Raw genomic sequence first — 24,562 nt, 5'->3', positions numbered from 1 at the left:
TAAAATTATTTAAGTAGATGTTTCTATATAATATATAATCTTGAACAACTTTTCCACCTTCTATACCAGGGGTGGCCAAACTCCAGCTCGCAAGCCACATGCGGTGCTTTGAGTGATTATTTTTAGTTCCGATTGATTGTCAAATTATTTAAATATTTAAATTTATATTACCTATGTCAGTTCTGGGAGATCGAAACAAATTACTGGTATGAATAATCATTATTATTATTCCACCACAAAATTTTCGAAATCCAAACACTTAACTAACCGCCATCATAAGTGTTATTAAGAGTGCTGTTATATATGAGTCCTATTATATCTAACTTCAATATACATATTTTGTAGTTTTATTTAAATTATTTCAATAAATAAGATTTTCATTAAAACAATCCTTTGGCATGTTTTAAATTACACACAAATAATTTAAAATTTCGAAAAAGAGCTTGGCCACCACTGTTATATATGTAACAGTTTGCAACTTGTTTTAAACTGCAGATAAAATACCACATGTGGGATTATTTTGGACTTTTGCAATTTCTTCTTTAAATTTTGATATAGTCTCCTTAGCCAGGTGCAATTTTTCCTTGAGCTCGGATATGTCATTCCTGACTTTAACTTGTGCCGCTATTATTCTTTCCAAGGTTTTCTCCTTTTTATCTTCAACTGCAAAAATAAACATTTATTTACATACTGTTAGAACTAAAATACTTATATTTTCTAAGCAGGTAAACCTACATACAGTAATATGTGCCACTGGGTTAATATTTAATCCTGTTAACTCTAAAGCAGATAATGTAAGTAAACATCAACAATTTTACTTTCTCGTTCATAACAAAGCAAAATATCTCCATCAACTTGTAAACTCAAAATAAAGTTATTGATGTAGTACAGGTTGATTGATTATAGATGTAAAAGTTGTAAATGGGTGAATATATAGCACATTTACAATACAATACACTTAATAATAATACAATACAATTAATGTATAGTACACACCCTGTCCAAGAACCGTCATTTTCATAAATTATAAATAGCATAATCATAATATAGTAAGTAAAAGCATTTTCTAAATTATTGTCTCCCATCTGCCAGACTTCAGTCTGCCTATTATTGATTCGGAAATTATTGATATGTTGCATTCTAACAGAAAATAATAATAATTGAATTGAATATTATAGTGATAAATTTATGTAGAGTGAAAAGAGAAAAATATGACAGTTTTAGACATTTGAGACCTATACATTCATTTTTTAATATATGATGATTCTATAAAATTCCAGCTGCAGGTGGAGTTGAAGAGATGTTTATTAAATAAGTGGAGCAGGCATGGCATGGCTATAGTGTATTACTAAAATGTTATCACACTCACAGTTAGTGTCATGAGCCCATGGTCCATTGGATATTGGTTTTAAACTGTTCAGCATGTGCTGCATGAGTTGTGTTGGCTCTTGGAAAACTATCTCTTCATATGATTCACTAACCAGCGCACGGCCAATAGTTGGAGGTGTACTCTCATTAACAGGTGATTGAAATAACTTTAGAATATGGTAAAGTGTTACCTGAAATTATAAAAAAATGTACAAATACTTTATTTATAATTTAATGAATCTAATAAACAAGCAGCCATACTTACAGGTCTCTCATTAGGATCATGAAAATAAATTTTAATGACAATCTCAAACTCTCCCCATCCAGTTTCTGTGAGCTCATATGGAGGTTTGGTAACTATTCTGTTTGGATTTGCATAACTCTCATGTAGTTTGAAATGTATTTTTTTAATATATACTGACATATCTTCGTTCGCATATGGCTTCACGTACACAGTCCACTGATGTGTGTGACCATCTTCCTCTCTTTTTTTACCAAAATACCTAGCTATATTACCATATACTATTGGCTTAACTATAACTAAGCCCTGAAAGTTAATGAAGAAATATATCGTTAGTTATTTAACATAAAAACAGCAGTAATGAATTATCAAACAATATAGAAAGGTTTATTTTCTTTAAATTATCATGTTATTACAAAATATAATAAAAATTATTTATGATCATTAAATAATATTTACCTTAACTCTCCCCCCCGAATCGGGGCCAAAATCTGTTTGTGTAGACATTGGTTGCTCAATTTTGAAAATATTTTATAAAACTCAGTACGAAATACAAGGATATAAGTGAACGATAATTCACTAATGTGTAAAATTGTGATTGTAAATAAAACCGTATTTCTCGAATACTCTGTTGACAATTGGGAATCAGATGACAGTTGGTTTAACCTCATGTTTTGTAATTTTAAATACAAGCCTTTTCGCCAGTGGTATAATCTGTTGTAACATTTTTTTCTTTCTCCATGATTTAATAAGTATTTTAAATATATATTTATATTATGTTAATAACGAGTTTTTTTCTCACATAAACATAATTTTAGTGTCGCCATTATCACTCCTGATATGTCATATACTACATCCGATATGTATTGGCGTTTTCATAAAATCTTCGGAGTACCAAAGTAATTTAATACGATTTTGCGTTAAAACCATGAGATTTATTTTCGAGATTATAGAATATATATGTTTTTTTACTGTAATAAAAACTCTATTACAGTAAAAAACTATGTAATATCCAATTACCTAGCAGTAACTGGCGGAGTCATTACACATGTACTAGTTAGGTTGTTCTTATATTCGATAACAGCATAAATGGACGCCGTAGTTGGGCTAAATAATTAATCACTGTGAAGATGAATGGTAAATGTTTCCAGAGCAGAATTTAAAAAAAATCCTCATCATTTAATAATATAATCGTAACTTTAACTACGAGTAATCTAAATATATTTATCATAATAAACAAATTTTTTGGAGTTTGTTGAAATAAAACAAAAAATATTTTAATTACAATATCTTATAATGCAAGTGAACAATGGTCCAACAAGCTCTTTTCTTACAACTATACGCAATATTTGATTAACATTTAACTAACTACGTTGCGGCAATATTATGAGCACAGACAGCATAATTACAATATTTATAGTGCGGATTTTGGGCTCACTGTCAGGAGTCAGCAGTATAGGCCTTTAATCTTGAAATTTAAAAATAAGTCTATTAGTCTAGAGGATCACATCATTGGCTGGGTTTAAAATGTAGAATCAAGCAACTTTGGCTTATTTAAAATTTATGATCAGTTCCAGGGTTTTCGACGTCTGCCAGTAAAGGATCGTTTTCTTCTTCGAGCCGCGAAGATCTTGAGCTGTGTCTCGAAGCTGAAACTCGTTGTGTGAATATAAGAATGTTGGGTACGAGAGCGCCACACGGCGTCGCTGGGGCAGATCGCGACGACACTCTTGTCCCTGGTGAAATCCTGGACTGCCTTCCCGGATGAGCCATTGACAGTGGCATGTACAGGCTAGATTTTCTCGCCTTGAGCGCTTTTCTGACGTTTTCTAACCTTCTGGTCCTTCTGTCCGTCCTTTCTTCGGTAGGTCTTCTTAGTGTAGATTCTCGGGACGTTTGCGTGGGACTGGTTGGTTGAGGTGGCGATTCGCAAGCGCCTGCGTTATCTTGAGAAGGACAAGAGAAGAGATGTCGCAGTCCATACGCTTCTTGGTCATAAACTGCGTCAGTCATGTTCGAATGGGACCTGTGTGCCGGAGGAGAAGCTCCTAATCTGGGCTTGCATCCGCCGTCGCAGTACATCTCGCAGTCGATCAATTCAAGCTCGAGGTCAAATGCAGCGTCCTGCTGAGGCAACAAGGTTAACATACAGTAAGTTACAGTCATAGTAAGCAATGCTAAATATAAATATTTTATAATGTCAGTTTGATATGAATTACTCATATAATATATTAATTCTCCTGAAACTTATATGTGTTCGTATCTAGCAAAAAAATTGCCTTGCCGATCCGCTGTCTCTATTTCAACCTCAAGGCCCTAGTGGCCATGAAGCTTCCATACTGCCACTTCAACTTGCCAATACCGGAATTTTCGTCCGTGTACTGATCTCATTTCTGAGTCGACCTCGAAAATATGTCTCGAGCATAGCCCTTTTCATGGCCCGTTGACGACCGCCCCAGCGACTGGGAGCTTGCTAATGGGGGAAAGCCACTACTTTTCTCACACGCATTGATAGTACGAGTATATATGTATAGATTGATTATACATTTTCGTCTTAAATTACTGAAGGATATTGGACGAGATGTTTCATAGATTCTCGAAAGTTGCCCAACCAAGTTAAATTCGACGATTGACCTTTTTACGACGATTTACAATGTTTTAAAATTAATACGAAGAAAAAAATAGTTTATAGTGTTTTCAGGTAGAGAAGTCATTAAGGTTCCTCACCAACGGTTGCACGGGCGAGGTGATGAGATTCTCCCGGAAGGCAGCGGCCTGTTCGCGTCTCTCCGGACGCCGGACTTCCGTGCCTCGCACGCACGTGGGCACGCATTCGTCGTAGCTACTCGCGCACGAGTACGGTGGTGGGATTATTGAGTTCGCCTGACGATTATATGTATATATAAAAATATGTGAACACTGAAAATCAGGATGGCCAACAGACAGTTCACCGCCGGACATAAGAGCAAAATAACAATTAATTATCGATTTGACGTAGCTAGTATAGTGGTGGTCTTATACCACCACTAAACACTTTAAAAGAGGTTTTTTTTTTAAAAAAAATGTTATTTTAAAATATAATATAATAGCGAAAACATAATGTATCCACCATTCTCTTTTCAGCCCATAGAAGACCACTGCGACGCATTTTTATTTTAAAAGTTAATGTTTATATTTGGTACCGATAATTTTTAAATAATTTATGTTCTGTTTCTTTCCTTCTCGTATACGTTTCCTCTGTCCTAGGTACACAGGGGTAACACATAAGACAATGATAATTTAAGTAAGAAAAGGACCAATATATAGCTACTTCCGCATGCAGCAGTAGCCGTGCAATAAAGTGCACCGCCCGCCAGCCCGCTGATAAATGCGCATGCGGCAAACAATGCGAATTACACGACTACCGCCGTTAAATCACTCAACACGTGTTTCAACTCTTCACGGGGCATCCTCAGAAGGAGGAACTCCAAACTCACTCAATGATAATTTATTCACTAAATTTTCCCATTTAAACACTTACTTATGTTTGTTTTGAAGTGATTAAAAAATTTGAGCGGTCTTTTTTAAGTTTTACTGAATATGATACAACTTCTAAGCACAGAATAACAAATTAATATCATATACAAAAGTTGTATCAGTTATTATCTTATCACATAATTAATACAAATCGTATGTTAATTTCATCATCATAACATCCGATAGACGCCCTCTGCAAGACATAGGCTCAAAAATCGCCATGAAAACCGGTCTTGCGCATCCAACGTATTCCCGTGACCTTGATTATGCAGTGCAAGTGCCGTCTACTGGGTAGTGATCACCACTCCAGAACTTTTTTACCCAAACAGCCATCAATTGAACAATGTGCCCTACTTATTGCCACTTCGAAAGAGCAATCATCCTACATGTGTAACCATGGTTTTTCTTTGAAAATTCTGTGCATAGCTCTCTCCGTTGCATTTTCGGTGACCTTGTGTCATTAAGGTTCATAGTAAGCGACTTCTCTGGTCAAAGACCTTCGGTTTCAAGCTTTGCGGTGTTTTGAACGAAAAGATGTTTCTTCTACCATTATTAAAACATAAATTAATAAAAAGTACAAAAAAGTAACTTGCCTCGTTAGCTGCATTGCAAATAAAGCTCGAATTGAGAGACTCCGCCGTGCTGGTCGCTGATAAAGACCCTGTAATACAATAAACAATGTGACCCGGAGAACAAACGTTACTATATAGAAGGCTTTGTCTACTTAATATCAAAGAAAAATTTCGACTAATCTTTTAATATGAGCATATAGTTTTTCTTTAATTTTGACGAAATACTAGCTGACCCAGTGGACTTCGTTCGGCTGTGTAATAAAATTTGGTGTATAATAAATTTACCGTTGAAGCTGCAAGAGCGTCTGAGCTGTCAGGATTAACTTCAAGCAAGACTATCGCAATACAAGCATTTTTTTCCCATATGCCAGATCGGCTTACAGGTCAAACCGTACAGTGGAGCTGGACACGGTTCTGGCTTAAAGAGAGTCCCTCCTGCACCTGTGACCTAGCGGTTGACTTGACCATGGCAAATTGCGAACTGTCCCGTGTTTGCAAAGAAAAAATGGGATTCCGAAATGGAGTGATAAGGATAGAAAGTGGTACCATCGCCACCATAGCGGAAAATAAAGAAAGCCGTCACAGATGATTTAATATTATTATAAAATAATAAAGTAATAGATAAAAATAAAAGTATATAAAAAAATTAAAAAAGAGTAAATAAAGATTGAGTAACAAAAGAAGAATAATTATAGATAAAAGAATTTAAATTAAAATTTTTTATGCTGAAAGAATGCGGCGTAAGAAGAGGCGATGGTTGTAAAGATTGTGAATGAAAAAAAATACAAGAAAATTTAAAGAATTATAGGAGATATAGTAATAGAACTTGTAAAAGAGGACAGAAGAGAACGCTGATAACAAATTATTTGAAATAAAAGTCTCTGTCATATCATAGATTTGAGACAGGAGAACGAGAGGGGCTTTTCGGGTCAAATAGGGTGACCATAAAAAAATACAAGCATTTCCTTTAATCATTTGGTATAAAATTAAGAGGTTCATTTCACAAAACAGTGTTTCGTCCAATGTCATTCTTTATCTGTTGCTTGTACGATGCGGACCTGTTTACTGACTCAACACGATATCTCTGCAATCGTAAGGCGTAGAGACTTGAAATTTGGTACGAATATTTCTTTCGCCTAGTAAAGGCAAAAGAGAGAGGCCTTCATTTAGTTCAAGAAACGGGCGGAGGATAGATAAACTGATATAGTTCATTAGAATATTTCTATATATGTATATAACAAATAGTAGAGAAAGAATACAAATTGTAACTATTTCTATGGCATCTTACCTGGGGCTCGAATTACGTAATTTCTAAAATAGTGAACCATTAAATAATTGCCTCCAGTTCCATTTTTCCCGTCACCTTCAGCGCACGTGATTACAAGTGGATATAGATCGGGCTTCGACGTCACCTGTAACAAACGTTTTGTTTTTTTCATAAAACTTTTTTTATTTAATTATTATATTAATATTTATTTGACGGTTGGTCACTGTTGCTTATTGGCGTTAAGGTCGTCGGAAGACACTGGATTCAAGCCGCTTTCCTTTCTAAGTCCTTTTGAAATTCTATTGGGGAGTCTAGTGGAAATTCTACTGCTGACAGATGATAATAAGGGGGCAAGGCGCAGAAGGCTCATAATCTAAACCTCGTAAGATAGCTTGAGGACTCCCTAACGAGCTTCGACCCGAGCTGCTACATATTACATTATTACAAGGAAGAAGTCGAGATCATAGATCGCATGTTTACGTGAAGAGAAGAATCCCAAAAGATCCCAATTCTGTGTAAACTACAATTAAATTGAGTTCTCTTTTAATTAAACTTTTTATTTTAAAGGATATCCACGTGATAATCAAACATGTCCTGAAATCTAAGCTAGTCAGAATATTTTTTGTGACCACTTTCACTTATGTATTTAGACAGTAACTAAATTTTTTTTTATATTTCTCACTTCTGGTCTCATTGACAAGCTCACTGTAGCTCAACAAGCTATGAAGAAGGCTACATAAAAGGTCAGGCCAGCGGATTCGCAAGAAGTGGCTGTACGCAGATCACATAGCGCGCAGAACAGAAGGTTCTGGAGCATATATTACGGACTTATAAAGTGGACAGACGACTTTGTTAATGTCGTTGGAAAACCCTGGAAGCAGACTGCTTCCAACAGGTCCTATTAGGAATTATGGTGGAAAGCTTATGCATGTTCTATGACCTCCTATAGCAGAAATGATGACAATGATGTGCTTTAAATTGTAATTAATTAGCGTTATAAATGTTACTTACTTCTGAATAAGGAGGCGGGGCTTGATGGAAGGAACCGCAGCGACTATATCTCGGAGGAGGGTAAACTGAACCGGCGGAATCGTGTTCCGAAGTCGGTCGGCGCACGCAACAGGACAGTGAGAACATGTAGACGCCGTGTGGACGCCGGAAGAACAGGCACCACATACAGCACACCAGGATACCGACCAGGCAGCCGAGGAGGAAAAGAATTTGCCTGCGGTGTCATTCGATAGAAATGTTCCTTTGATTAAAATTCCAAAAATATATATATTTACATCTTACTGTATGCAGATTGATATTTTTATAGATACTAAAATTTATTTATTTTATTTTTATATAGATTTTAAGTTCTGACGACACCTCGGACCAGCAGGCGTAACGTGGGACGTATTGGAAATCCATATTAGAGATGGCCTCTAAGTCTTCGTCCAGCTGTGGACGTCCAACAGTTGAAATGATTATTTTTATATCTGGTCATTTTAAAATTAATCAAAATTACCAAATTAGGCATTGAATTTATTTAAAAATATTTTATTTTCTTATATTAATCGGACAATATCTTCTGGCCTACCAGAAGAATTATCATAATGGACTACTTATTCTCTGTTGTGGGTCCTGTTGGCCCGGAGGCTTTTACAGCTTCATCTGAGCCGAGTTCACGGAGCGGAAGGGTCCGTGAACTTAGAAGTAATGGACTAGCGCATTGCACAGTGGTCTTCATAAATCTATTTTTGAAGTGTTTAGTTAAATAGATAAATTCGGTTGTATGCCTACATCGAACTAGGGCCTCGAGCTAAAATGCAGCATAAGGTATGTAGACTGTTGGTAATGACATACATTATCTGTTAAGATTGAGCAGAGGTTATAAATCTGGAAGTAGTAGAACAAAATAATAAATATGTATATTTAAAAAAAAATTATAGTATCGTACTAGCCTGCACTAATCACTTACAATCAGTCGAACTTGTTACTCCTACCATACTAGTACTCTCAAACCGATTTTTGTGCGGTTTATTGTGCGATTTTTTTTTATATTTAAATCAAATTGGAACATAATTGACGAAATTATCAATTAAAACCAACGATATGTAGATTATTGAATTTTATTACCGAAATATATATGTAAAAGCGTCTAATTAAACAAATCAAACAATCGTTGTCGTAAGCGATTTTGAACCAGTTTACCGCAAAAATTTCGAAAGGTTTTTTTACAACTAAAATAAAAAAATTGGATTCAAGTTATTGTCTTCATGAGATTTATTTTTATCTAGTACCTAATTATCGCATAAATGTATTTTTTTATTTTGTCGTGAGCATTATTTTTTATAGTCACTCGTGAACTTTTGTGTAATGCGGACCCTGTCTAAAGCACAAGAATAAGTTTGAAAATATAAAATCAAGTCCCTATGTGGGTTTCCATAAGCAAAACCTTCAAATGTGGACACACACCATTGCGTGTACCAAGGATAAGTGAACATCTCCTTGAAAGCGTCGTCGTCGGGTTCGCGACGAGGAGGAGCGCTGGCCGGTGCACAGCATCCTTGCTCGCAGCAGAGCCAGTGTGCCGGGCAAAGTCTACCATCCTCACACGGATTGTCCGATGCATGCTGATAATAATAAAAAAAAACACAATTTAAGTTAAATTTAATACGTAAGTTATACTTACAAATATAAATGAAGCCATTTGTAATTTTTTCTTTGAATAAAGAAGAATCAATATTTATTGAAATTTCTATATATTAAACTATGATATAAAAAAGTTTCTTGCAAATAATTAGCCCATGTCCGGTCATCGTGTCGAGCGCAAGTCGTGGTGATCTTTGATGGAAGCCCAAGCCTTACAAATATCGGCTGACACAATAATGATCAATAAAATGACACAAACATGTTAAAAATGATAAAAATGAAATGAAACTACAATTTAAAATTATGTTTAGACTAGTGCGTTTATTTAAACTGTATTTATTTGTATTAAAACATATAAATACTTGTTAATGTAACAATAAAATAATATACCTATTTTGTTGTTACAATAACTAGTATTAATGTTTATTTTATACATAAATTTTTAATAAATAAACAATAACGCAAAATCTCCATTTATCACTTTAATTACTAATACTTATTGTTACAATTTGTTAAATACAATGTTACTACTTTTAATCTGTCAATAGATTTATAAACATTATGATTTTTGTTTTCGCGGGAAAACCACAGAATGCACGGCGCATGTATACTTGCCAATCGATAACTCTGTCAAAGGAGGCCCAAGTATGAATAGCTGTGTTTTATATATATTGGAACTTAACATATTCGTTTAAATATGATTATTTACCACTCTTATATATGGACTCCATTATACAGCCATAAATAATAATATTTACAGCATATCAAGTAATGGTACAAATACGGAAAATTTGTATTAAACATCAAATGTAAAAGTTTGCATTTTGCTAACCTTTTTATAACTTGTAACTAATAAATTAAATGAAGCTAAAAACAGCTAGTCATATTGTCAGCTTGTAATTTTGAAAAAAAACACAATAAATTAAAATAAATATGTATGTTTCAAGAACTTGATTTATGTCATACTCAGTTACAATATTTTTTTAGATATACATTCGTAAATAATGAATAAATAATTAATAATAGATTAATAAATAATAACTCACAGTCGGTTGATGAAAGATTACACTCACTAAAGATACAATAAGAAAAGCGAAAATCATTTTGACTATCACTATACGTTTCTGGTACCACATCCATATTTGGCTCACATATTTATATGTTAAAACTCGGACATAAAGTGCATGTGCACTTTGTTATACTACGTTCACCACAAAATTTATTTTTATGAAAACATCACCGTAAAGTCTTAACGTCCCGCGGGGCATCGCGGTACTGAGTGCTGGGCGATAATCCGAAGTAACCAGTATAAAATGATCTCCCACGCCACCCTCCGTTCACACACCTTGTTTGCGTCTGTGTGATCGAGACCGTCAAGTAAAAAGAGCTTTGGCGTCATTCTCAAGAAACTGTAAATTTTTCTACGACGTTAACTTATTTAATTGACGTACTTGAATAAAAATAACTTGTTAAAAGAACACAAACGAAATATTAAATATTTAAAGCAATCTTGCGTCCTTTTGATGAATACTTCAAATCTAAACATAACTCTTTAATTTTTTCAACCTAAATAATCAATGTAAACAATTGATTATAAATTAATATTATTGATTTTATATTTTAATACATATAATTAAAGTAATTGTATGGCGAGGATCGAGTATCGACTTGGAAACGAATGCCAAAAAATTATCGGTCACATAAAAATATATATTCAGGTCAAGGTATATTATCCTTGACACTGCTTCTGACCTATTTTTAGACTATTTTGTTGTAAATTACATCAGTAACGTAATGAGCTTTTCTTACGAAATAGGACAAGTATTTGCAAAAAGAGCTCACAGTAGAGCCACTTTTATAAATTTTTTCCTAGATGCGCCCGTAACGTCTGAAAAATGTAACAATAAATAATTAATAGTTTTGGAATTTGACTATTTAAAATTGTGAAATTGTATTAAATCAAACTTTACAACAACACATCTTTTAACATAGTTTACTACAGATTTATACATATAATTAGATACAGGCTAAATAAAATCAAAATAATCAGGTGATATCACCAAGGGTTCTTATCATTTATATATTCATTTAATGAATAATGAGGATATTCTATAATTTTTTTATGCGTTTTGAATTTTTTTTAATTAAAAATTATTAGTGGTCTCCGATATTAAATTATGCTAAAAGATGTATATCATGTTATAAACATCGAATTTTATAATAGTTATGTATCATTTTTCTATATTACAGTAAATTTTGTATAAAGTCTAGTTTTGAATCATAATAATCATCATTATAAGGAAAAGTTATAAAAAACGGATATTATAGATTTTTCGTAGCAATTATGATTGAAATGAAAAATTTATATGAAAATGACAAATGCTTGATAATATTAATATCAGATGATAAATTTCTGATTTTCAGAATATAGTTATGAAATAATACTAAGTAGATGTTCATAATTCTTTTATCGAGTATATGTTAGTTGTTTACCCACGTTTTTATTTCTGTATAGTAATTTCACAAAGTAATTATTCTCTCTTCTTGTTATTCAATACCTGCAATAAGCAGGTGCATAAGAATATATTATTCCTTATAATGTAACACTAATTATGCGAATACGCGTGTTATGGGTATTAACTTCTTTAAAAAAACAATAAAAAAGGTCAAAGAAATAAATTAATTTCATTGTTACTTAACTTACGATTTATGTTTAAAAGTATTTACTTTTTGACTATCAGAGTAATAAAGTACATTTACTAAAGTTATCTAAATCATTCATAAATAATTTTGGTGAAAAGCAAACTTCTCTTGTCATTGTGACAAATAAAATGACAATGACGTATCTGTGACAGTTGGCAGAATACGTGAAGTCAAAATTTCTTCAAGTTAGGAAACAATCAAATTTTTATATATTATGCGATAGAGATATATTACAAAAACCATGCGTTACGGACTAATTATCCTATTGACATTTGTTGCAAGTGCAGTGGCATGGGACGATGACGATTTAGAAGTTTTTGATGTAGTAGAAGAAGTAAACCAGAATTTTTACGAATTATTAGGTGTAACGCAGGTAATGTATCAAAATTAGGTACATGATCTCTTTTCTGAAATAATCGAAATAATATATTCAATAAAATATACGTTGTAAAAGATTTATTACCAGATTCACATTTATAACAGATATGCTATTTAATATAACTTTTTAATTTTTTTACTCTTGTTTTATGTATAGATTTAAGTCTTCTAACCATGTAACTAAAAAGGATCCAGTGAGCCTGATGTAACACTATTTAAATTTCTATTATTTATTTCTAGGAAGCATCACAATCAGAGATTAAAAATGCTTTTAAAAAGCTAACATTAAAGTTACATCCTGATAAGAATCCTTCTCCAGACGCAGATGTGCAGTTCAGGAATTTAGTGTCTGTACATAATGTTCTGAAGGATCCAGGCAAAAGAGAAAAGTAAGAACATTTTCAATGATTTATTTCTCTTTAATTCCAAACCTAAAAAGATCTGCTATTAGTAAGAATTATGTAATTGGTAAATTGTTTTAGTCATTATTTTAATGCCTGTATACTATAGCGCCGTTCAGTTTAAATCACACCAGTGATATTCATATTGGTTCCAAAAGAAAATCTTAGCAGAAAATCTATTAAATTAGCACTATAGTACTTTACAGACATGAGATTTCTAGGCATCTATGTATAATAAAATAATATACAGTAGTAAAGTATAGTTCACGTGCCTTCAAGTGAGATATGGTTGCCAATATGCCATAATTGCCATGCTTAGCTATTGCAGTGTGATATTATTGTATGAAAAGAACACTGCTGCTTATCCTCTAGACATCATTAAGGTTGCAGGAATTAGCTGGATTTGGGCAGCACATGACATGTCATTGTGTTGATTTTTGGGAGAAGCCTATGCCTTTATAGTGGATGTTTATTGGTTGAAATGAATGAACGAAATTACTCAAATAATGAACTAAAAATTAAATTTTAGTTTATCATGTTAAGGTATATATATTATATTTGTAATGGTATATTACTTTCTGTTCAGGTACAATGAAGTGCTCAAAAATGGTCTTCCGAATTGGCGATCTGCTGTTTATTATTATAGACATGTCAGAAAGATGGGCCTGGCCGAGGGATCAGTTATACTTTTTATTATTATTACATTTGGCCAGTATGCAGTTGGATGGGCAGCTTATGCTGAAAAAAGGTTTACAGCTGTGAGTGATTTTTATATTAAGAATACTTCTTTTCTTATGTTCTATATTGCAAATAAGTGATGACAAAGCCCTAAATTCTCAAATCTTTGGATGTTTCTTTGTATTGACTTTTCATCTTTTCTGAAAAAATATGTTTTATTTTCCCAATAATTAGTTAATAAAAAAATTTGTAACAGCTGTTCAATGCTGGTAACCAAAGTGAAGCCAAGATATTAATATCAAATAAATGTTTACAATGACATTAAAGAGATGTAATCATTTTGTAATCAAGCAGTCTGTTTCCTGATGTCTTTGATTTTTATTTTGTAATGACATGTAACAAACTCATAGTTTATGATTTTGTATGCATGTTCCAAGAAATTAAGTTAAGCAAATGATGGGGTGAATGTGTAGAATATAGTGGACTAGGCCGAGGTTTTCTACCTAAAATGTAGGAAAAAGTAAGTACATGTAAGTGATATTCGTAATTTGTTGTTAGGAGCAAATATTAAATAGCAGAGGAAAGAAACAAAAGAAGTCCGGCTTTGACACTGGCTTAGCAGAAATATTAGAACAGCTTCCGAAACCAAGCATCAAAGATACACTGCCATTTCAAATACCAAGGTTCCTTTGGTGGTCGGTGACCGCAATTCCTAGAGGGGTGGCAGAGATGAAAAGGCAAATGAAAGAAAAGGAAGAAGAAGCGAAAAGACAAAAGAAAAAGTAAGTTCTTTATTTCTCCCAATCACTATCCGTGTTTTTTTTATGTGATAGTATTTAATTTTTTTAACCACTTTCCAAATTATTATTCATATTGTTTTCGGATAGTCAGTTTCTTTTTGGCGGCCAATGGGCCTCAGATAGAGTTGCATTGCGCTAGGCAGATTTTTTGTGTGATTTCAATAAGACTCGGACATGTTTACTGAATTAGCAATCAGTAGTTATGCAACCTCTGCCCGTTTTCATTTTATTTACGTGACAACCAGTCTCCGCAAAATTTTAATGGTTGATTGCACACAGTAGGCAACTTTCTCTAAGCAATGTCTATTTGAGACTTTCAATTAGCTCTTCAACATCAGTTTTTTTTTTAATTTCCGTTCTAGGGAAACAAACCATTGTTTCATATTTGGAATACTGTTTCTACTTCATAAACAACCGACACTCGACATATATTAATTATTCAAAAACATTGTTTTTTTTATTTTACATGCCAGAAAAATGGATCCCTAAAACCCTGATCTATAGTTTAAAATATTTTTTTATTTTTATCACTAATGGTAATGTTAAACACGGTGCATTTTATTGGGGCGCCTAATACTAATGGCCATGTATATGTAGATATCATGAACCCTTACAAACTTTATTAACAATATTTGATATACATAGTGTTTGGAAATATATAGTAAAGGGTGTAAAGAAGTAAATGTATGTAATATGTTTACTGACAAGTAATTGACGCCTTTAAAGCTTTTAAACCTATTTCCATTCTACCTGAAGTTATACTCACACTATAACACGTGTTAGTCCGTGACGTCACATAAGCTTTACGCTATTTCTCGTCAATTCAGAGAACTTTATTTCCTTCAAGTGGGGGACTTTGTAGAGCTTTTATGAAAGGGTTATTTACAATATAAAAGCGAGAGATTCCCTTAAAGATATTTTTAAAGGAATTTGTGTTTTGGCTGTGTTTCTCAAAATATATTTAATGAAAAAATTTGTACGCGATAATGTAAATATTTATATAAAAATGGTGAATGACGTTATAAATACAAAAAATAATTTACATTTAGACGCTTAAAATGAAATTTAAACTTTTTAAATTGACACACTTAAATTTAGACTTCAAAAAGTTATTAAATATCTTAGATCTCCCTTTTGTTAGTTATATCCTAAAATTGAAACTATATATCTATAATAAATCTTATTACAGTGTTCAAGAGTTTAAAGTTGATTGAAATGGAACTGGGTTTATTGACTGATTAGGAGGATTGATATTATAATGTATACATCGAACATTGTTAATGTAAAAAGAGTAACTGTCGAATTTCTGGCCTTCTCCGTAAATCAGCATTCCGAGCCGGGGAGAGCTTCCTACATATAATGTTAAAATAATCCAGGATTCAAAAGTGCATGTGAATGCTTCCTGTGTGTAAGGACGTTACGAAATTTAATTTGGATTTGTTAGTTATAATTTAGTATAACGCAGGGAGGAAGAGGAGCGCGCGAGGGCCGAGCGCGAGGCAGCGGCAGCGGAGGCTCGCGCGGCTGCGGGCGGAGCCCGGCGTCGGCGAGGCTTCGTGCCGCCCGTGCGTGACGCCTGCCTACTTGACGCGGCTGATGAGCCACACGCTAGTGCACCTTTACTCGAGCCTGTTAAAACCGTGAGATCATGCTTTTTATACTTTTTTTAAAAAATGATATTTATTTGCCTCCTATAACGCGGTACCTCTATGGTATAACTCATTTTCCACTGTCGACGGTACATATATATATATTTATATGTATATATTTAAATATATATTGTGCTTCATGCAGTTCATTATTAATTTTTGATAGGTATGTATGTTGAATTAATTTGAAATCAGCTGTCTCTTTGCCGCTTCATTTGACCCGCACCGCCTTTTAGGTGTCACTAATTTATTATGTAAAAATAATATTTATTATTTTTAATTAAAACAAAAAAATCTTTTGGCCAATTAAACCGGTTTTAGCTGACTTCACTCAGTGAAAGAATGCGACTTTCGTTTTGCGATGATTGAACCCGCTACTCGTCTTAAATCTACCATATAGGTATTATTACACTGCGTATTATTACAGATAAAATAGATCAATCAAGTTTGACGAAAAGAAACGATTTTTAAAATTATTTGAATGTTGGACGCCTTAGACACCACCAGTGGTGAGCGGTGGCCTATGGACGGACGACGATTTGGCTGAGCTGGTGCGGCTTGTTAAGAAATATCCTGGAGGCAGCCCCGAGCGCTGGGAGCGCATCGCGGAGACGATGGGCCGCAGCGTGGCCGAGGTCACGCACGTTGCCGCTCGCCTAAAGGACAATTGCTACAAGATACCTGGCCAGGAGCCGCAGGAAGAACTCGTCCCTGAACCACCCAAGAAGGTTGTTATTTTTATTATTACATCTATAATAGTAGCCTTGGCCGCGTTAATGGCCATAGTAAGTACTATTGCTTTATGATATCCCAGTACTTTTAATGTAAAATGAACATAATGCCTTCTCCTTACTTACTTATATATTATATATACATACTATACTTATAATCTTCCCAAAATTAGGTTTTAGGGAGGGGTGGGTAGAAGATGATGATGATAAGTGAATCACATTGTCTCGATAAGACTTCATGAATGACAGTTATCTTTAACAATTAAAATGATCGCCTTAGTGAGTACTTCCTGTACTTCGTGATTTAAATAAAATCTTCATTGCTTTGACATTTCACTGAGATGGTACATTATGTAATCTCATCACGTTGAACCATTCATCATCTCCTGGCCTTTCACGTGTTCTTTATTTTCTTTAAGTAAAAAGTCCAATATTAAAAAAAGCTTATTAGAAAAATTAACCGAAAATTAAAGTGTGTATCTATGATGCGATCACCTTGTTTCTCGCAAAATTCGATAATCCAAGCATATATATGGTTTGTTGATTTGCAAAGACATGTTAAATTGTTTTACGACACACGACAGTACAATAAAAGTAAATAAAGCTAATCGATATTGAAAAGAACGTGTTGTTAACATCGAATATTACAAACCGCATGTAATAATGATAATTTTATAACCTAAAACTAAAATAACCTAAACTGTAGACAGTCATTTATTTATAGAGACCCAGAATTGTTGGAACGATGGTGAATGAATTAAGGCCAGGTGGACCTGGCCTTAATTCATTCACCATCGTTGGACAAGAGCTTCGTCCAGCTTTAAAGTAGAATAAGAAGAAGAAGCTGTCCACCTTGTGGTTGGATCTCTTACACTGAGTGATCTGTGCTTGTGATTCTGCTTTCACTCAAGACCCTTATGACTGCACCAGCTATCCGTTCTCTGAGCTGCCGTTTCAACTTGCCTATATGCTTAGTTTTGCTATTAATATAAAAATATGTAATAGTTTATACATATATATATGTTCACAAAAGAACGCGTAGTAAAGGCGTGTAGACACGCCATAGATATTTTACCCTTAATGATATAAAAAAGAATGCGTGATTGTTTTTAGGTGAAGACTAGAAAGACAGAAGAAGTGAGTGGAGGCATCTGGTCACAGAGTCAACAGAAAGCGCTGGAAAGCGCTCTCGCCAAATACCCCAAGGGTGGCGCAGGCGATCGATGGCAGAAGATTGCCAGCTCCGTGCCAGGGAAGACGAAAGTGAGTATCTTTCTTCTTAATTTAAGTTAGCCAGGGCTTTAAACCTCCACATATGTTCTTGTTTGGGATATGAGATGATAATGTTATAATACGTTGATTATTACTGTATGCCGAACTAGCCACTCCCCATCACTAATAAAAATTAACATATTTATAAATAGCAGTTGGGATCTAATGTGTACCTCCATCTGATCATTGTGAACTTGACATTTTAATTATTGAAAATCTACATAGGTATGATGCTCCAATATCAAAGCATAGTGAGTAAGGCGATCACTGGGAACTTGACTTTTTAATTACTAAAACTATTATATACGTACGATTTTTTTCTTACCAAAACAGTTATAACTAGGCGGTCACTGTGAACTTGTCTTTTTAATTACTAAAGCTCTACTATATAGCTAAGATAGTCATATATCAAAAAAGTTATTACATGGTGTTTATTAAGATGCATTAATTTCAATTAATACTAAAAATATCCATTTGCAGATTGTGTACATAGTCTGTCATTTGTTGTATGTTATTATTTTACAGGAAGAATGCATGCAGAGGTGTAAATATTTATCAGAGGTTGTGCGAAAACAGAAGCAGAAAGAAGAAGAAGAGTTGAGAGAAGCGCAGAGAGACACCACGGAGAGTCAGCAAGATGACGATTAATCCAATTGAAAACTGAAATTACATATCGCCATTATTTGTGGTGAAAGTAATTTGTTTTTTGGGATACATTTTGTATAATTAAATGTACTCGCACATTTAATGTGAAGTAAAAATAAATAAAAATATGAAATGAAGGTTGGTGAAATGTTCGAGGTTTTTCCCTTTATTTTTATCCTCTCTACCTCCCATATCATTAGTAGAGCAATGGAGAGATCTATGCTGATGAAGAACAAAATCACCGATGTAGATTGAAGAATTGCTCGTTTGAAATGCCTGTGGCCGAGGCATGTCGCTCGTGCAACCGATGGCCATTGGAACCGAAAGAATCTCGAGTGGCGACCACGAACTGGTAGACGCGGCCCCCCACCAGGTGGATCGAAAAGCTCGCGGGAAGGCACTTGCGCTGCCCGAATCGACTTCCCGGTCACCAGTCATGGTGACGACCTTTGGTGGAGGCCTATACTGTACATTGGGCTTCAATGGGCTAATATGATAATGATGAACCTCTCAAGTAGGATGCAACTGGATTAGTGATGTATCTGTTATGTTAAGATTAGATCAAACTTGATTTATTATGAATAGCTTGTGATAGTGGAATATAGTTTCTGAGGTCTTAACCTTTCGTCAAGTTGTTACATCCCCTGAGCGAATTTCGGTCGAGCTGTCAGTTAATAATAGCTGTTTTGCATTTTGATTAAAGATTGCAAAGATCCGGACGTCGACCTGATTGATTGGTACCGGCAGAGTAATATTAATATCTATTTTTGAAATAGCGTTGTGTGAATTGGCGAATGGAACATCAGTAACACTTGCGTATGCTGTACATCCTTGTCGCAAGTGGAACTGGATAGGATACACGTTTCGAAGGAACCTTGACAACATACTGAGGCAAGCCTTAGAATGGAATCCTCGAGGAAAGCGAAGATATAGCCGCTTAAAGCAAACCTGGTGGCGGATGATCACCGCAGAAGTGAATGACATGGAGCGAAGTAAAGCGCAAGGCAGATCGCTTGGGGTGGCGACGTACTGTGGACGCTCTCTGTCCCATCTTGGAGATAAAGGTATAAATGAATGATGATACAGATAGAGACGTCTACCTCTCTATATATATTTGCCTCAAAATTTGTCCATCGTACAGACATCGACAGTTCACGCATTGTTTATATTGACACTACACCACTTTCTCTCTCTCTCTCTTTCTCCCTCTCTCTCCTGAGCATTATTAATCCCATCTGATCATGGGGTCTGCTTTCCTTATCTTCTTTCTCCACCTCGCTCGATTGGACACGTCGTTCGCGGACACTTTGCAGGCAGTCGTCTTTCGCCATGGTATCTGCCCATCTTGTTTTCGGTCTTCCTCTTCTTCTGGACCCAGAAATGTGTAGATTCATACCGACATTCCAGATGTATTCAGGAGATATCCTCTTTACGTGTCCGTACCATCTAAGCCGGCTCTCTTGTAGCTTATCAGCGATGTCACGTACCGCGAGGCTACCGCGAATGGCTCGCACATCCGCCGAAGCATCTTCATTTCGGCACCTTGGACTGAACGGATATAGCTTATTCATAGCCCATGTTTTACTTTTGTGAAATGTTATAACAGATTAAATAAAACCAAATTCATTAATATTTTCATTTTATATTTACAGAATAATTATTAAAAATACATTGTCATATCATCTTTGGATTCCTTATTTAAATCGCAGTATATACAGTAAATGTCTTAATATTGAAGAAGACTGTGTATAAAGTAAAAGAAGAGTGTAAAGAATGCCAAGACTAGTGGAGAATAAATGAAAGAAGAATAATATTACAGGCTTACATAACAGTGAATTAAATTAATATCTACATGTAGATTTGACATTCCTTGTACTGCGATTTAATTTGTCACTGGTTTAAGTCGTTTTGTTTACAGCCTTGGCGGAGGTCTTTCCGTTCCGAACCTGGCGAACATCTCCGGAATATTATAGTCCTCATCTCCCAAAGGCTCCCTGTCTTTAGTCGGGGCATAGGTGTATCTTGTTCCCTTGGTACCTGAAATAGAATATATTAATAACAATTAAACTACTATAGACTTATAACCTAGTTTTATTCTAATAAAATTAATTATCGTTTTATTAACGTAAAAATCAGATTGATTATCTAATTTATTGATAAAAAAGAAAAAAAAGGTGAAATAAATAAGTTAATTTTGAGGTTATATGTTACTATTAACACCGAATAATGCAGTTGATAAATAGTAACGTAAATTTGCAGCGTATGAAAAGCCACAAGCGCGAACTCCAATACGAACTGTCAAATGCGCAAAGTTTAAATAGTGTATGATTTTTCTCAGACCGGAAAGTTTTGGAGGTGATAACAACACGAAGTCACGACGCCCATCACAAGTTGGGAAATTCCGCAAGATGTATTTAAAAAACTATATTTTCTTGGGATTCCCCTTTTCGATATATCGCTGTTGATGACGTAATATAACTCCTATAATAGTTTTCGCAATATTCAACTTTTTCTATAAAAACCTTGTACATACAGAGCGATAGGAGACTTACAAGATAACAAGAAAAGAGTAAAATAAATGGGCAATATTGTTGTTAAGTTAGAAAGTTACCAAAGGAAAAAAAATACACTAGGTTCATCAGTGGGTCGTAAGGCACACGTGTTAACAATTATTGTTTACTGTATTATCGTCGTAAAGTACCGTGGTGCAAAATGCTTACCGGACTTGGTGCCGTGCCAGGCGGTGCTGGTGCCGCAGCGGCGACATGCGCAGCGCTGCGGCGAAGCCACGCTGTGTTTGCGCCGCGACCCGTCCTCGCATTCCAGCTCTACCATCAGCCGCTCATACTTCACCGCAGCGCAGCACTCGCATTTAGTATCGTGTGCGCCGGTTTCTAAAAAAAAATACATATAATTATCAACTAATGCCTTCATACTGTCTATTAAAGCTCTAGTATTTTTTAATATCTTATGATTTATTATACATTATATTTGTGAATTGGGCCCATAATACAAGTTCAATCTTTCCACGTCTTTTATTGAGCTTTTTTTCTTCTATATTTATACACTTACACTGGGATTTAATAATAAACACAAATATTTTTGGATTGCCTTTATGTATTATAATATTTAGTGTATGTTCCGTCGTCGTGGTCAGTCCATAAACACCATGCAAGACATTAGGAAAGGCTTATAAATATCCATGGGAGGATAAACCATAATCGCTACACATGGCAGATAGGTTGGTGATCGCAGTGTGGTATTATGGTACGCAGAGAATGCTACTGCCTATCCTCTGGACCTTGTTTTTGAGCAGTGGTAATCCCATGTAAATAATGCACGAAGTGTGAAATATATGGGATTGTCTCTCTGGAATCCAACCCACGATCCTATGATCGCCAGTCTCAGTACTCTATCATTGCGTAGTGTATTGTAAGTAAATTGTATTATACATAATTATTTAATCAACTAGCAGGTATTTCTATATTCTTTCTACATTATGTTAATTTTTTTAATCACTCGTCTGTATTAAAATACAAATCTTTTCTAATCAATCATACATTTCTAATGGACTCAGGCGTTATTTTGCGGAAGTCCATCCTAAGTAAGAAAAGGACCAATATATAGCTACTTCCGCTAATGCTGTACTGGCACTAATCAGTGTAACATTATTCCTCTTCGCATGGGCATTTATGAGCGGGCTGGCGGGCGTTGCACTTTATTGCACGACTACTACTGCATTGGCGGAAGTAGCTATATATTGGTCCTTTTCCTAATCATACATTTGTAATATAATACCATCTACATAATACATTCTTAATTATCATCACAATCAAATATATATGAAAACACGGAATGGGATTAAACCGTCAATTGTAATTGTTCTATGTTGTTTATAAGATGTACTATACATAAAATATAAAGTAATGTAGAATAATAAGTGGAAAGTGTTCGTTCAGTTAGACATGTATATTGCTTCAGTTATATCAGTGTATTCTAAAATGAAATAATTTATTTTTGATGCTAAACTTAACAGAAACATTCAGACATAAATAAGTTTCCATAACTCGGTTTGACAAGTACCATTTAAAACATTAAATGGGTCTATAGATCTTCATAATTGATGTTTATTTTTATTTTAAAAGTACATTCTTCTTCCTGTGTATACACTTTACAGGGAGGATGTTTAAATTTGCGATAGGTTGTGATTCCATTCAGGCTCTTCACGATGTTTTCTATCAATACATTTACGAGCACCAATAAATGTGTGTTTATTATGTTGACTTACGGTTGTTATATAGAGTGCCGGAGTCGCAAGATCCGCGACATTCTCGGAAGCCGGGCAACGGCTCGCGGTTCACACAGAGTCCTTGGGCCGTGTGCACGCGGATCAGTCCCACAGACTCAGCACCCGAAATGGCCTTCGGCACGCAAGTACCTGCGAAATGATTTTAATTATATTTAAGCCAAAATTTTTTCATTCAAATTCCGACTGCACGTATAGTGTAGATGTACTTAAATTCATAAAATTAGAAACAATAGTATAATAAAATAGATTCATGGATATTGTTAGAAACTATAGTGCGTTTGTGTTAATAAATATTTGTCGTTGTAACTCAGGTTAGCCACGTCTCTTGACTAATTAAAAAAGCAAATTAAAAGTATAAGACTTTCTAAATGTCAAATCGAATAGATATTAAATAATAAAAGAGACATTGAGTTTAATATAATAGTATCTGTTAGGTCCCAAAGGATGAAACTCCTTTGGGACATAAGTTTTATATCCATGCGGGTGCTATTGCGGTTAATACTACACCATGAGTTTTTCAAGTATCAAGATATGACAGATTTAACACGTTATATTTGCAATGTTAATGTAATTAAAAGTCGAACGGAAAATTTAAACTACGACTTAAATACGTAGATATAAATTCAACTCACTCAACGGACTGGGCTTCATCTTGCATACTTGACAGCATGTCTCATTGACCAGGTCCTCGGGCGCACAGTCGGAGATGTCAGGGCAGGGCCGCTGCAGCGACGTCGTGAAGAATTCTTCACCGTCGCGCTCGCATGAGAACGTGGTACAATTGTCAGCGGATTGCCAAGTTTCGCCTGAAATTTTTTTACTCTATAATAGTGCTCCGCAACCTTTTCTCATCTATGGAACATTTAAATCTTTCCTAGATTTTCGCGACACGCCTAAAACTAAATTCGATAGTCGAATGAACGTAACGTACCACTATGTCTCAAATACAAAATGTGTATAATTGTAAAAATTAAATTTATTAATTTTTACCGCGACACACTTGTATCCGATCTACGGCACACCAGTTGCAGAGCATTGCTCTTTGAGACGGAACACATCTTCAAAAGACCTTAGTTGTTAAAATTTTCTTTGTGCACCTTGTTTTATGCATCTGATTAATATCATTTTCATTGATCGACGTATGAAATACAAATGTAAATTTCAGGTATGATAGTGTATGTAATACACGGAGCTTGATTTAGTAGGTCGGAAAATATCTTTGTCTATCTGTTACCAATTTATTAAAGGATTGTGCTATGAAGACAATCTACGAAACTGAATTTGACCGATCGGTACTGTAAATCTTACGTAAGATTATACAGTGTAGAAAAGATTTCGCGCTGGAACTAATTTTACGCCAAGAAGTGTAATATCTTTCGTGGCTTTTACAGTGTT

The 24,562-nt window shown here is 34.6% G+C and overlaps 4 protein-coding genes across 4 annotated transcripts in view; 1 reads left to right on the top strand and 3 right to left on the bottom strand.

Moving 5' to 3' along the window:
- Positions 1-365: 365 nt before the first annotated feature.
- Positions 366-2,231, bottom strand: Gas41 (YEATS domain-containing protein 4 Gas41). Its single transcript, XM_068773857.1, has 4 exons — positions 2,069-2,231; positions 1,634-1,915; positions 1,370-1,559; positions 366-663 (listed from the first exon to the last, which is right to left on the bottom strand). Exons 1-4 carry the CDS (start codon positions 2,114-2,116, stop codon positions 485-487), a joined length of 699 nt encoding a protein of 232 aa, XP_068629958.1. The 5' UTR covers positions 2,117-2,231; the 3' UTR covers positions 366-484.
- Positions 2,232-2,953: 722 nt separating this feature from the next.
- Positions 2,954-10,920, bottom strand: LOC137930590 (uncharacterized). The gene is made up of 7 exons (XM_068773885.1): positions 10,648-10,920; positions 9,425-9,582; positions 7,976-8,189; positions 6,986-7,109; positions 5,719-5,786; positions 4,337-4,492; positions 2,954-3,736 (listed from the first exon to the last, which is right to left on the bottom strand). Exons 1-7 carry the CDS (start codon positions 10,735-10,737, stop codon positions 3,164-3,166), a joined length of 1,383 nt encoding a protein of 460 aa, XP_068629986.1. The 5' UTR covers positions 10,738-10,920; the 3' UTR covers positions 2,954-3,163.
- Positions 10,921-12,452: 1,532 nt separating this feature from the next.
- On the top strand, positions 12,453-18,997 carry LOC137930401 (uncharacterized protein F54F2.9). The gene is made up of 8 exons (XM_068773643.1): positions 12,453-12,677; positions 12,923-13,071; positions 13,670-13,841; positions 14,320-14,543; positions 16,027-16,201; positions 16,708-16,938; positions 18,055-18,204; positions 18,739-18,997. Exons 1-8 carry the CDS (start codon positions 12,546-12,548, stop codon positions 18,859-18,861), a joined length of 1,356 nt encoding a protein of 451 aa, XP_068629744.1. The 5' UTR covers positions 12,453-12,545; the 3' UTR covers positions 18,862-18,997.
- Positions 18,998-20,503: 1,506 nt separating this feature from the next.
- Positions 20,504-24,562, bottom strand: part of Hml (Hemolectin) — an 87,520-nt gene continuing 83,461 nt past the window's right edge. Inside the window, exons 77-80 of the mRNA XM_068773541.1 lie at positions 23,800-23,973; positions 23,147-23,296; positions 21,579-21,752; positions 20,504-20,895 (exon numbers count right to left, since the gene is read on the bottom strand). Of these exons, the coding sequence (XP_068629642.1) occupies positions 20,771-20,895; positions 21,579-21,752; positions 23,147-23,296; positions 23,800-23,973 (623 nt within the window). The 3' untranslated portion in view covers positions 20,504-20,770. The remainder of the gene's footprint in view (positions 20,896-21,578; positions 21,753-23,146; positions 23,297-23,799; positions 23,974-24,562) is intronic.

The sequence above is a fragment of the Battus philenor genome, unplaced genomic scaffold (genome assembly GCF_028537555.1).
Source record: "Battus philenor isolate CCGP_79_NKW_IND1 unplaced genomic scaffold, ilBatPhil1.0.hap1 SCAF_6, whole genome shotgun sequence".
Classification (NCBI taxonomy): Eukaryota; Metazoa; Arthropoda; class Insecta; order Lepidoptera; family Papilionidae; genus Battus; species Battus philenor.
The sequence above is the reverse complement of the archived record's forward strand: the minus strand, read 5'-3'. Positions and strand labels throughout refer to the sequence as shown.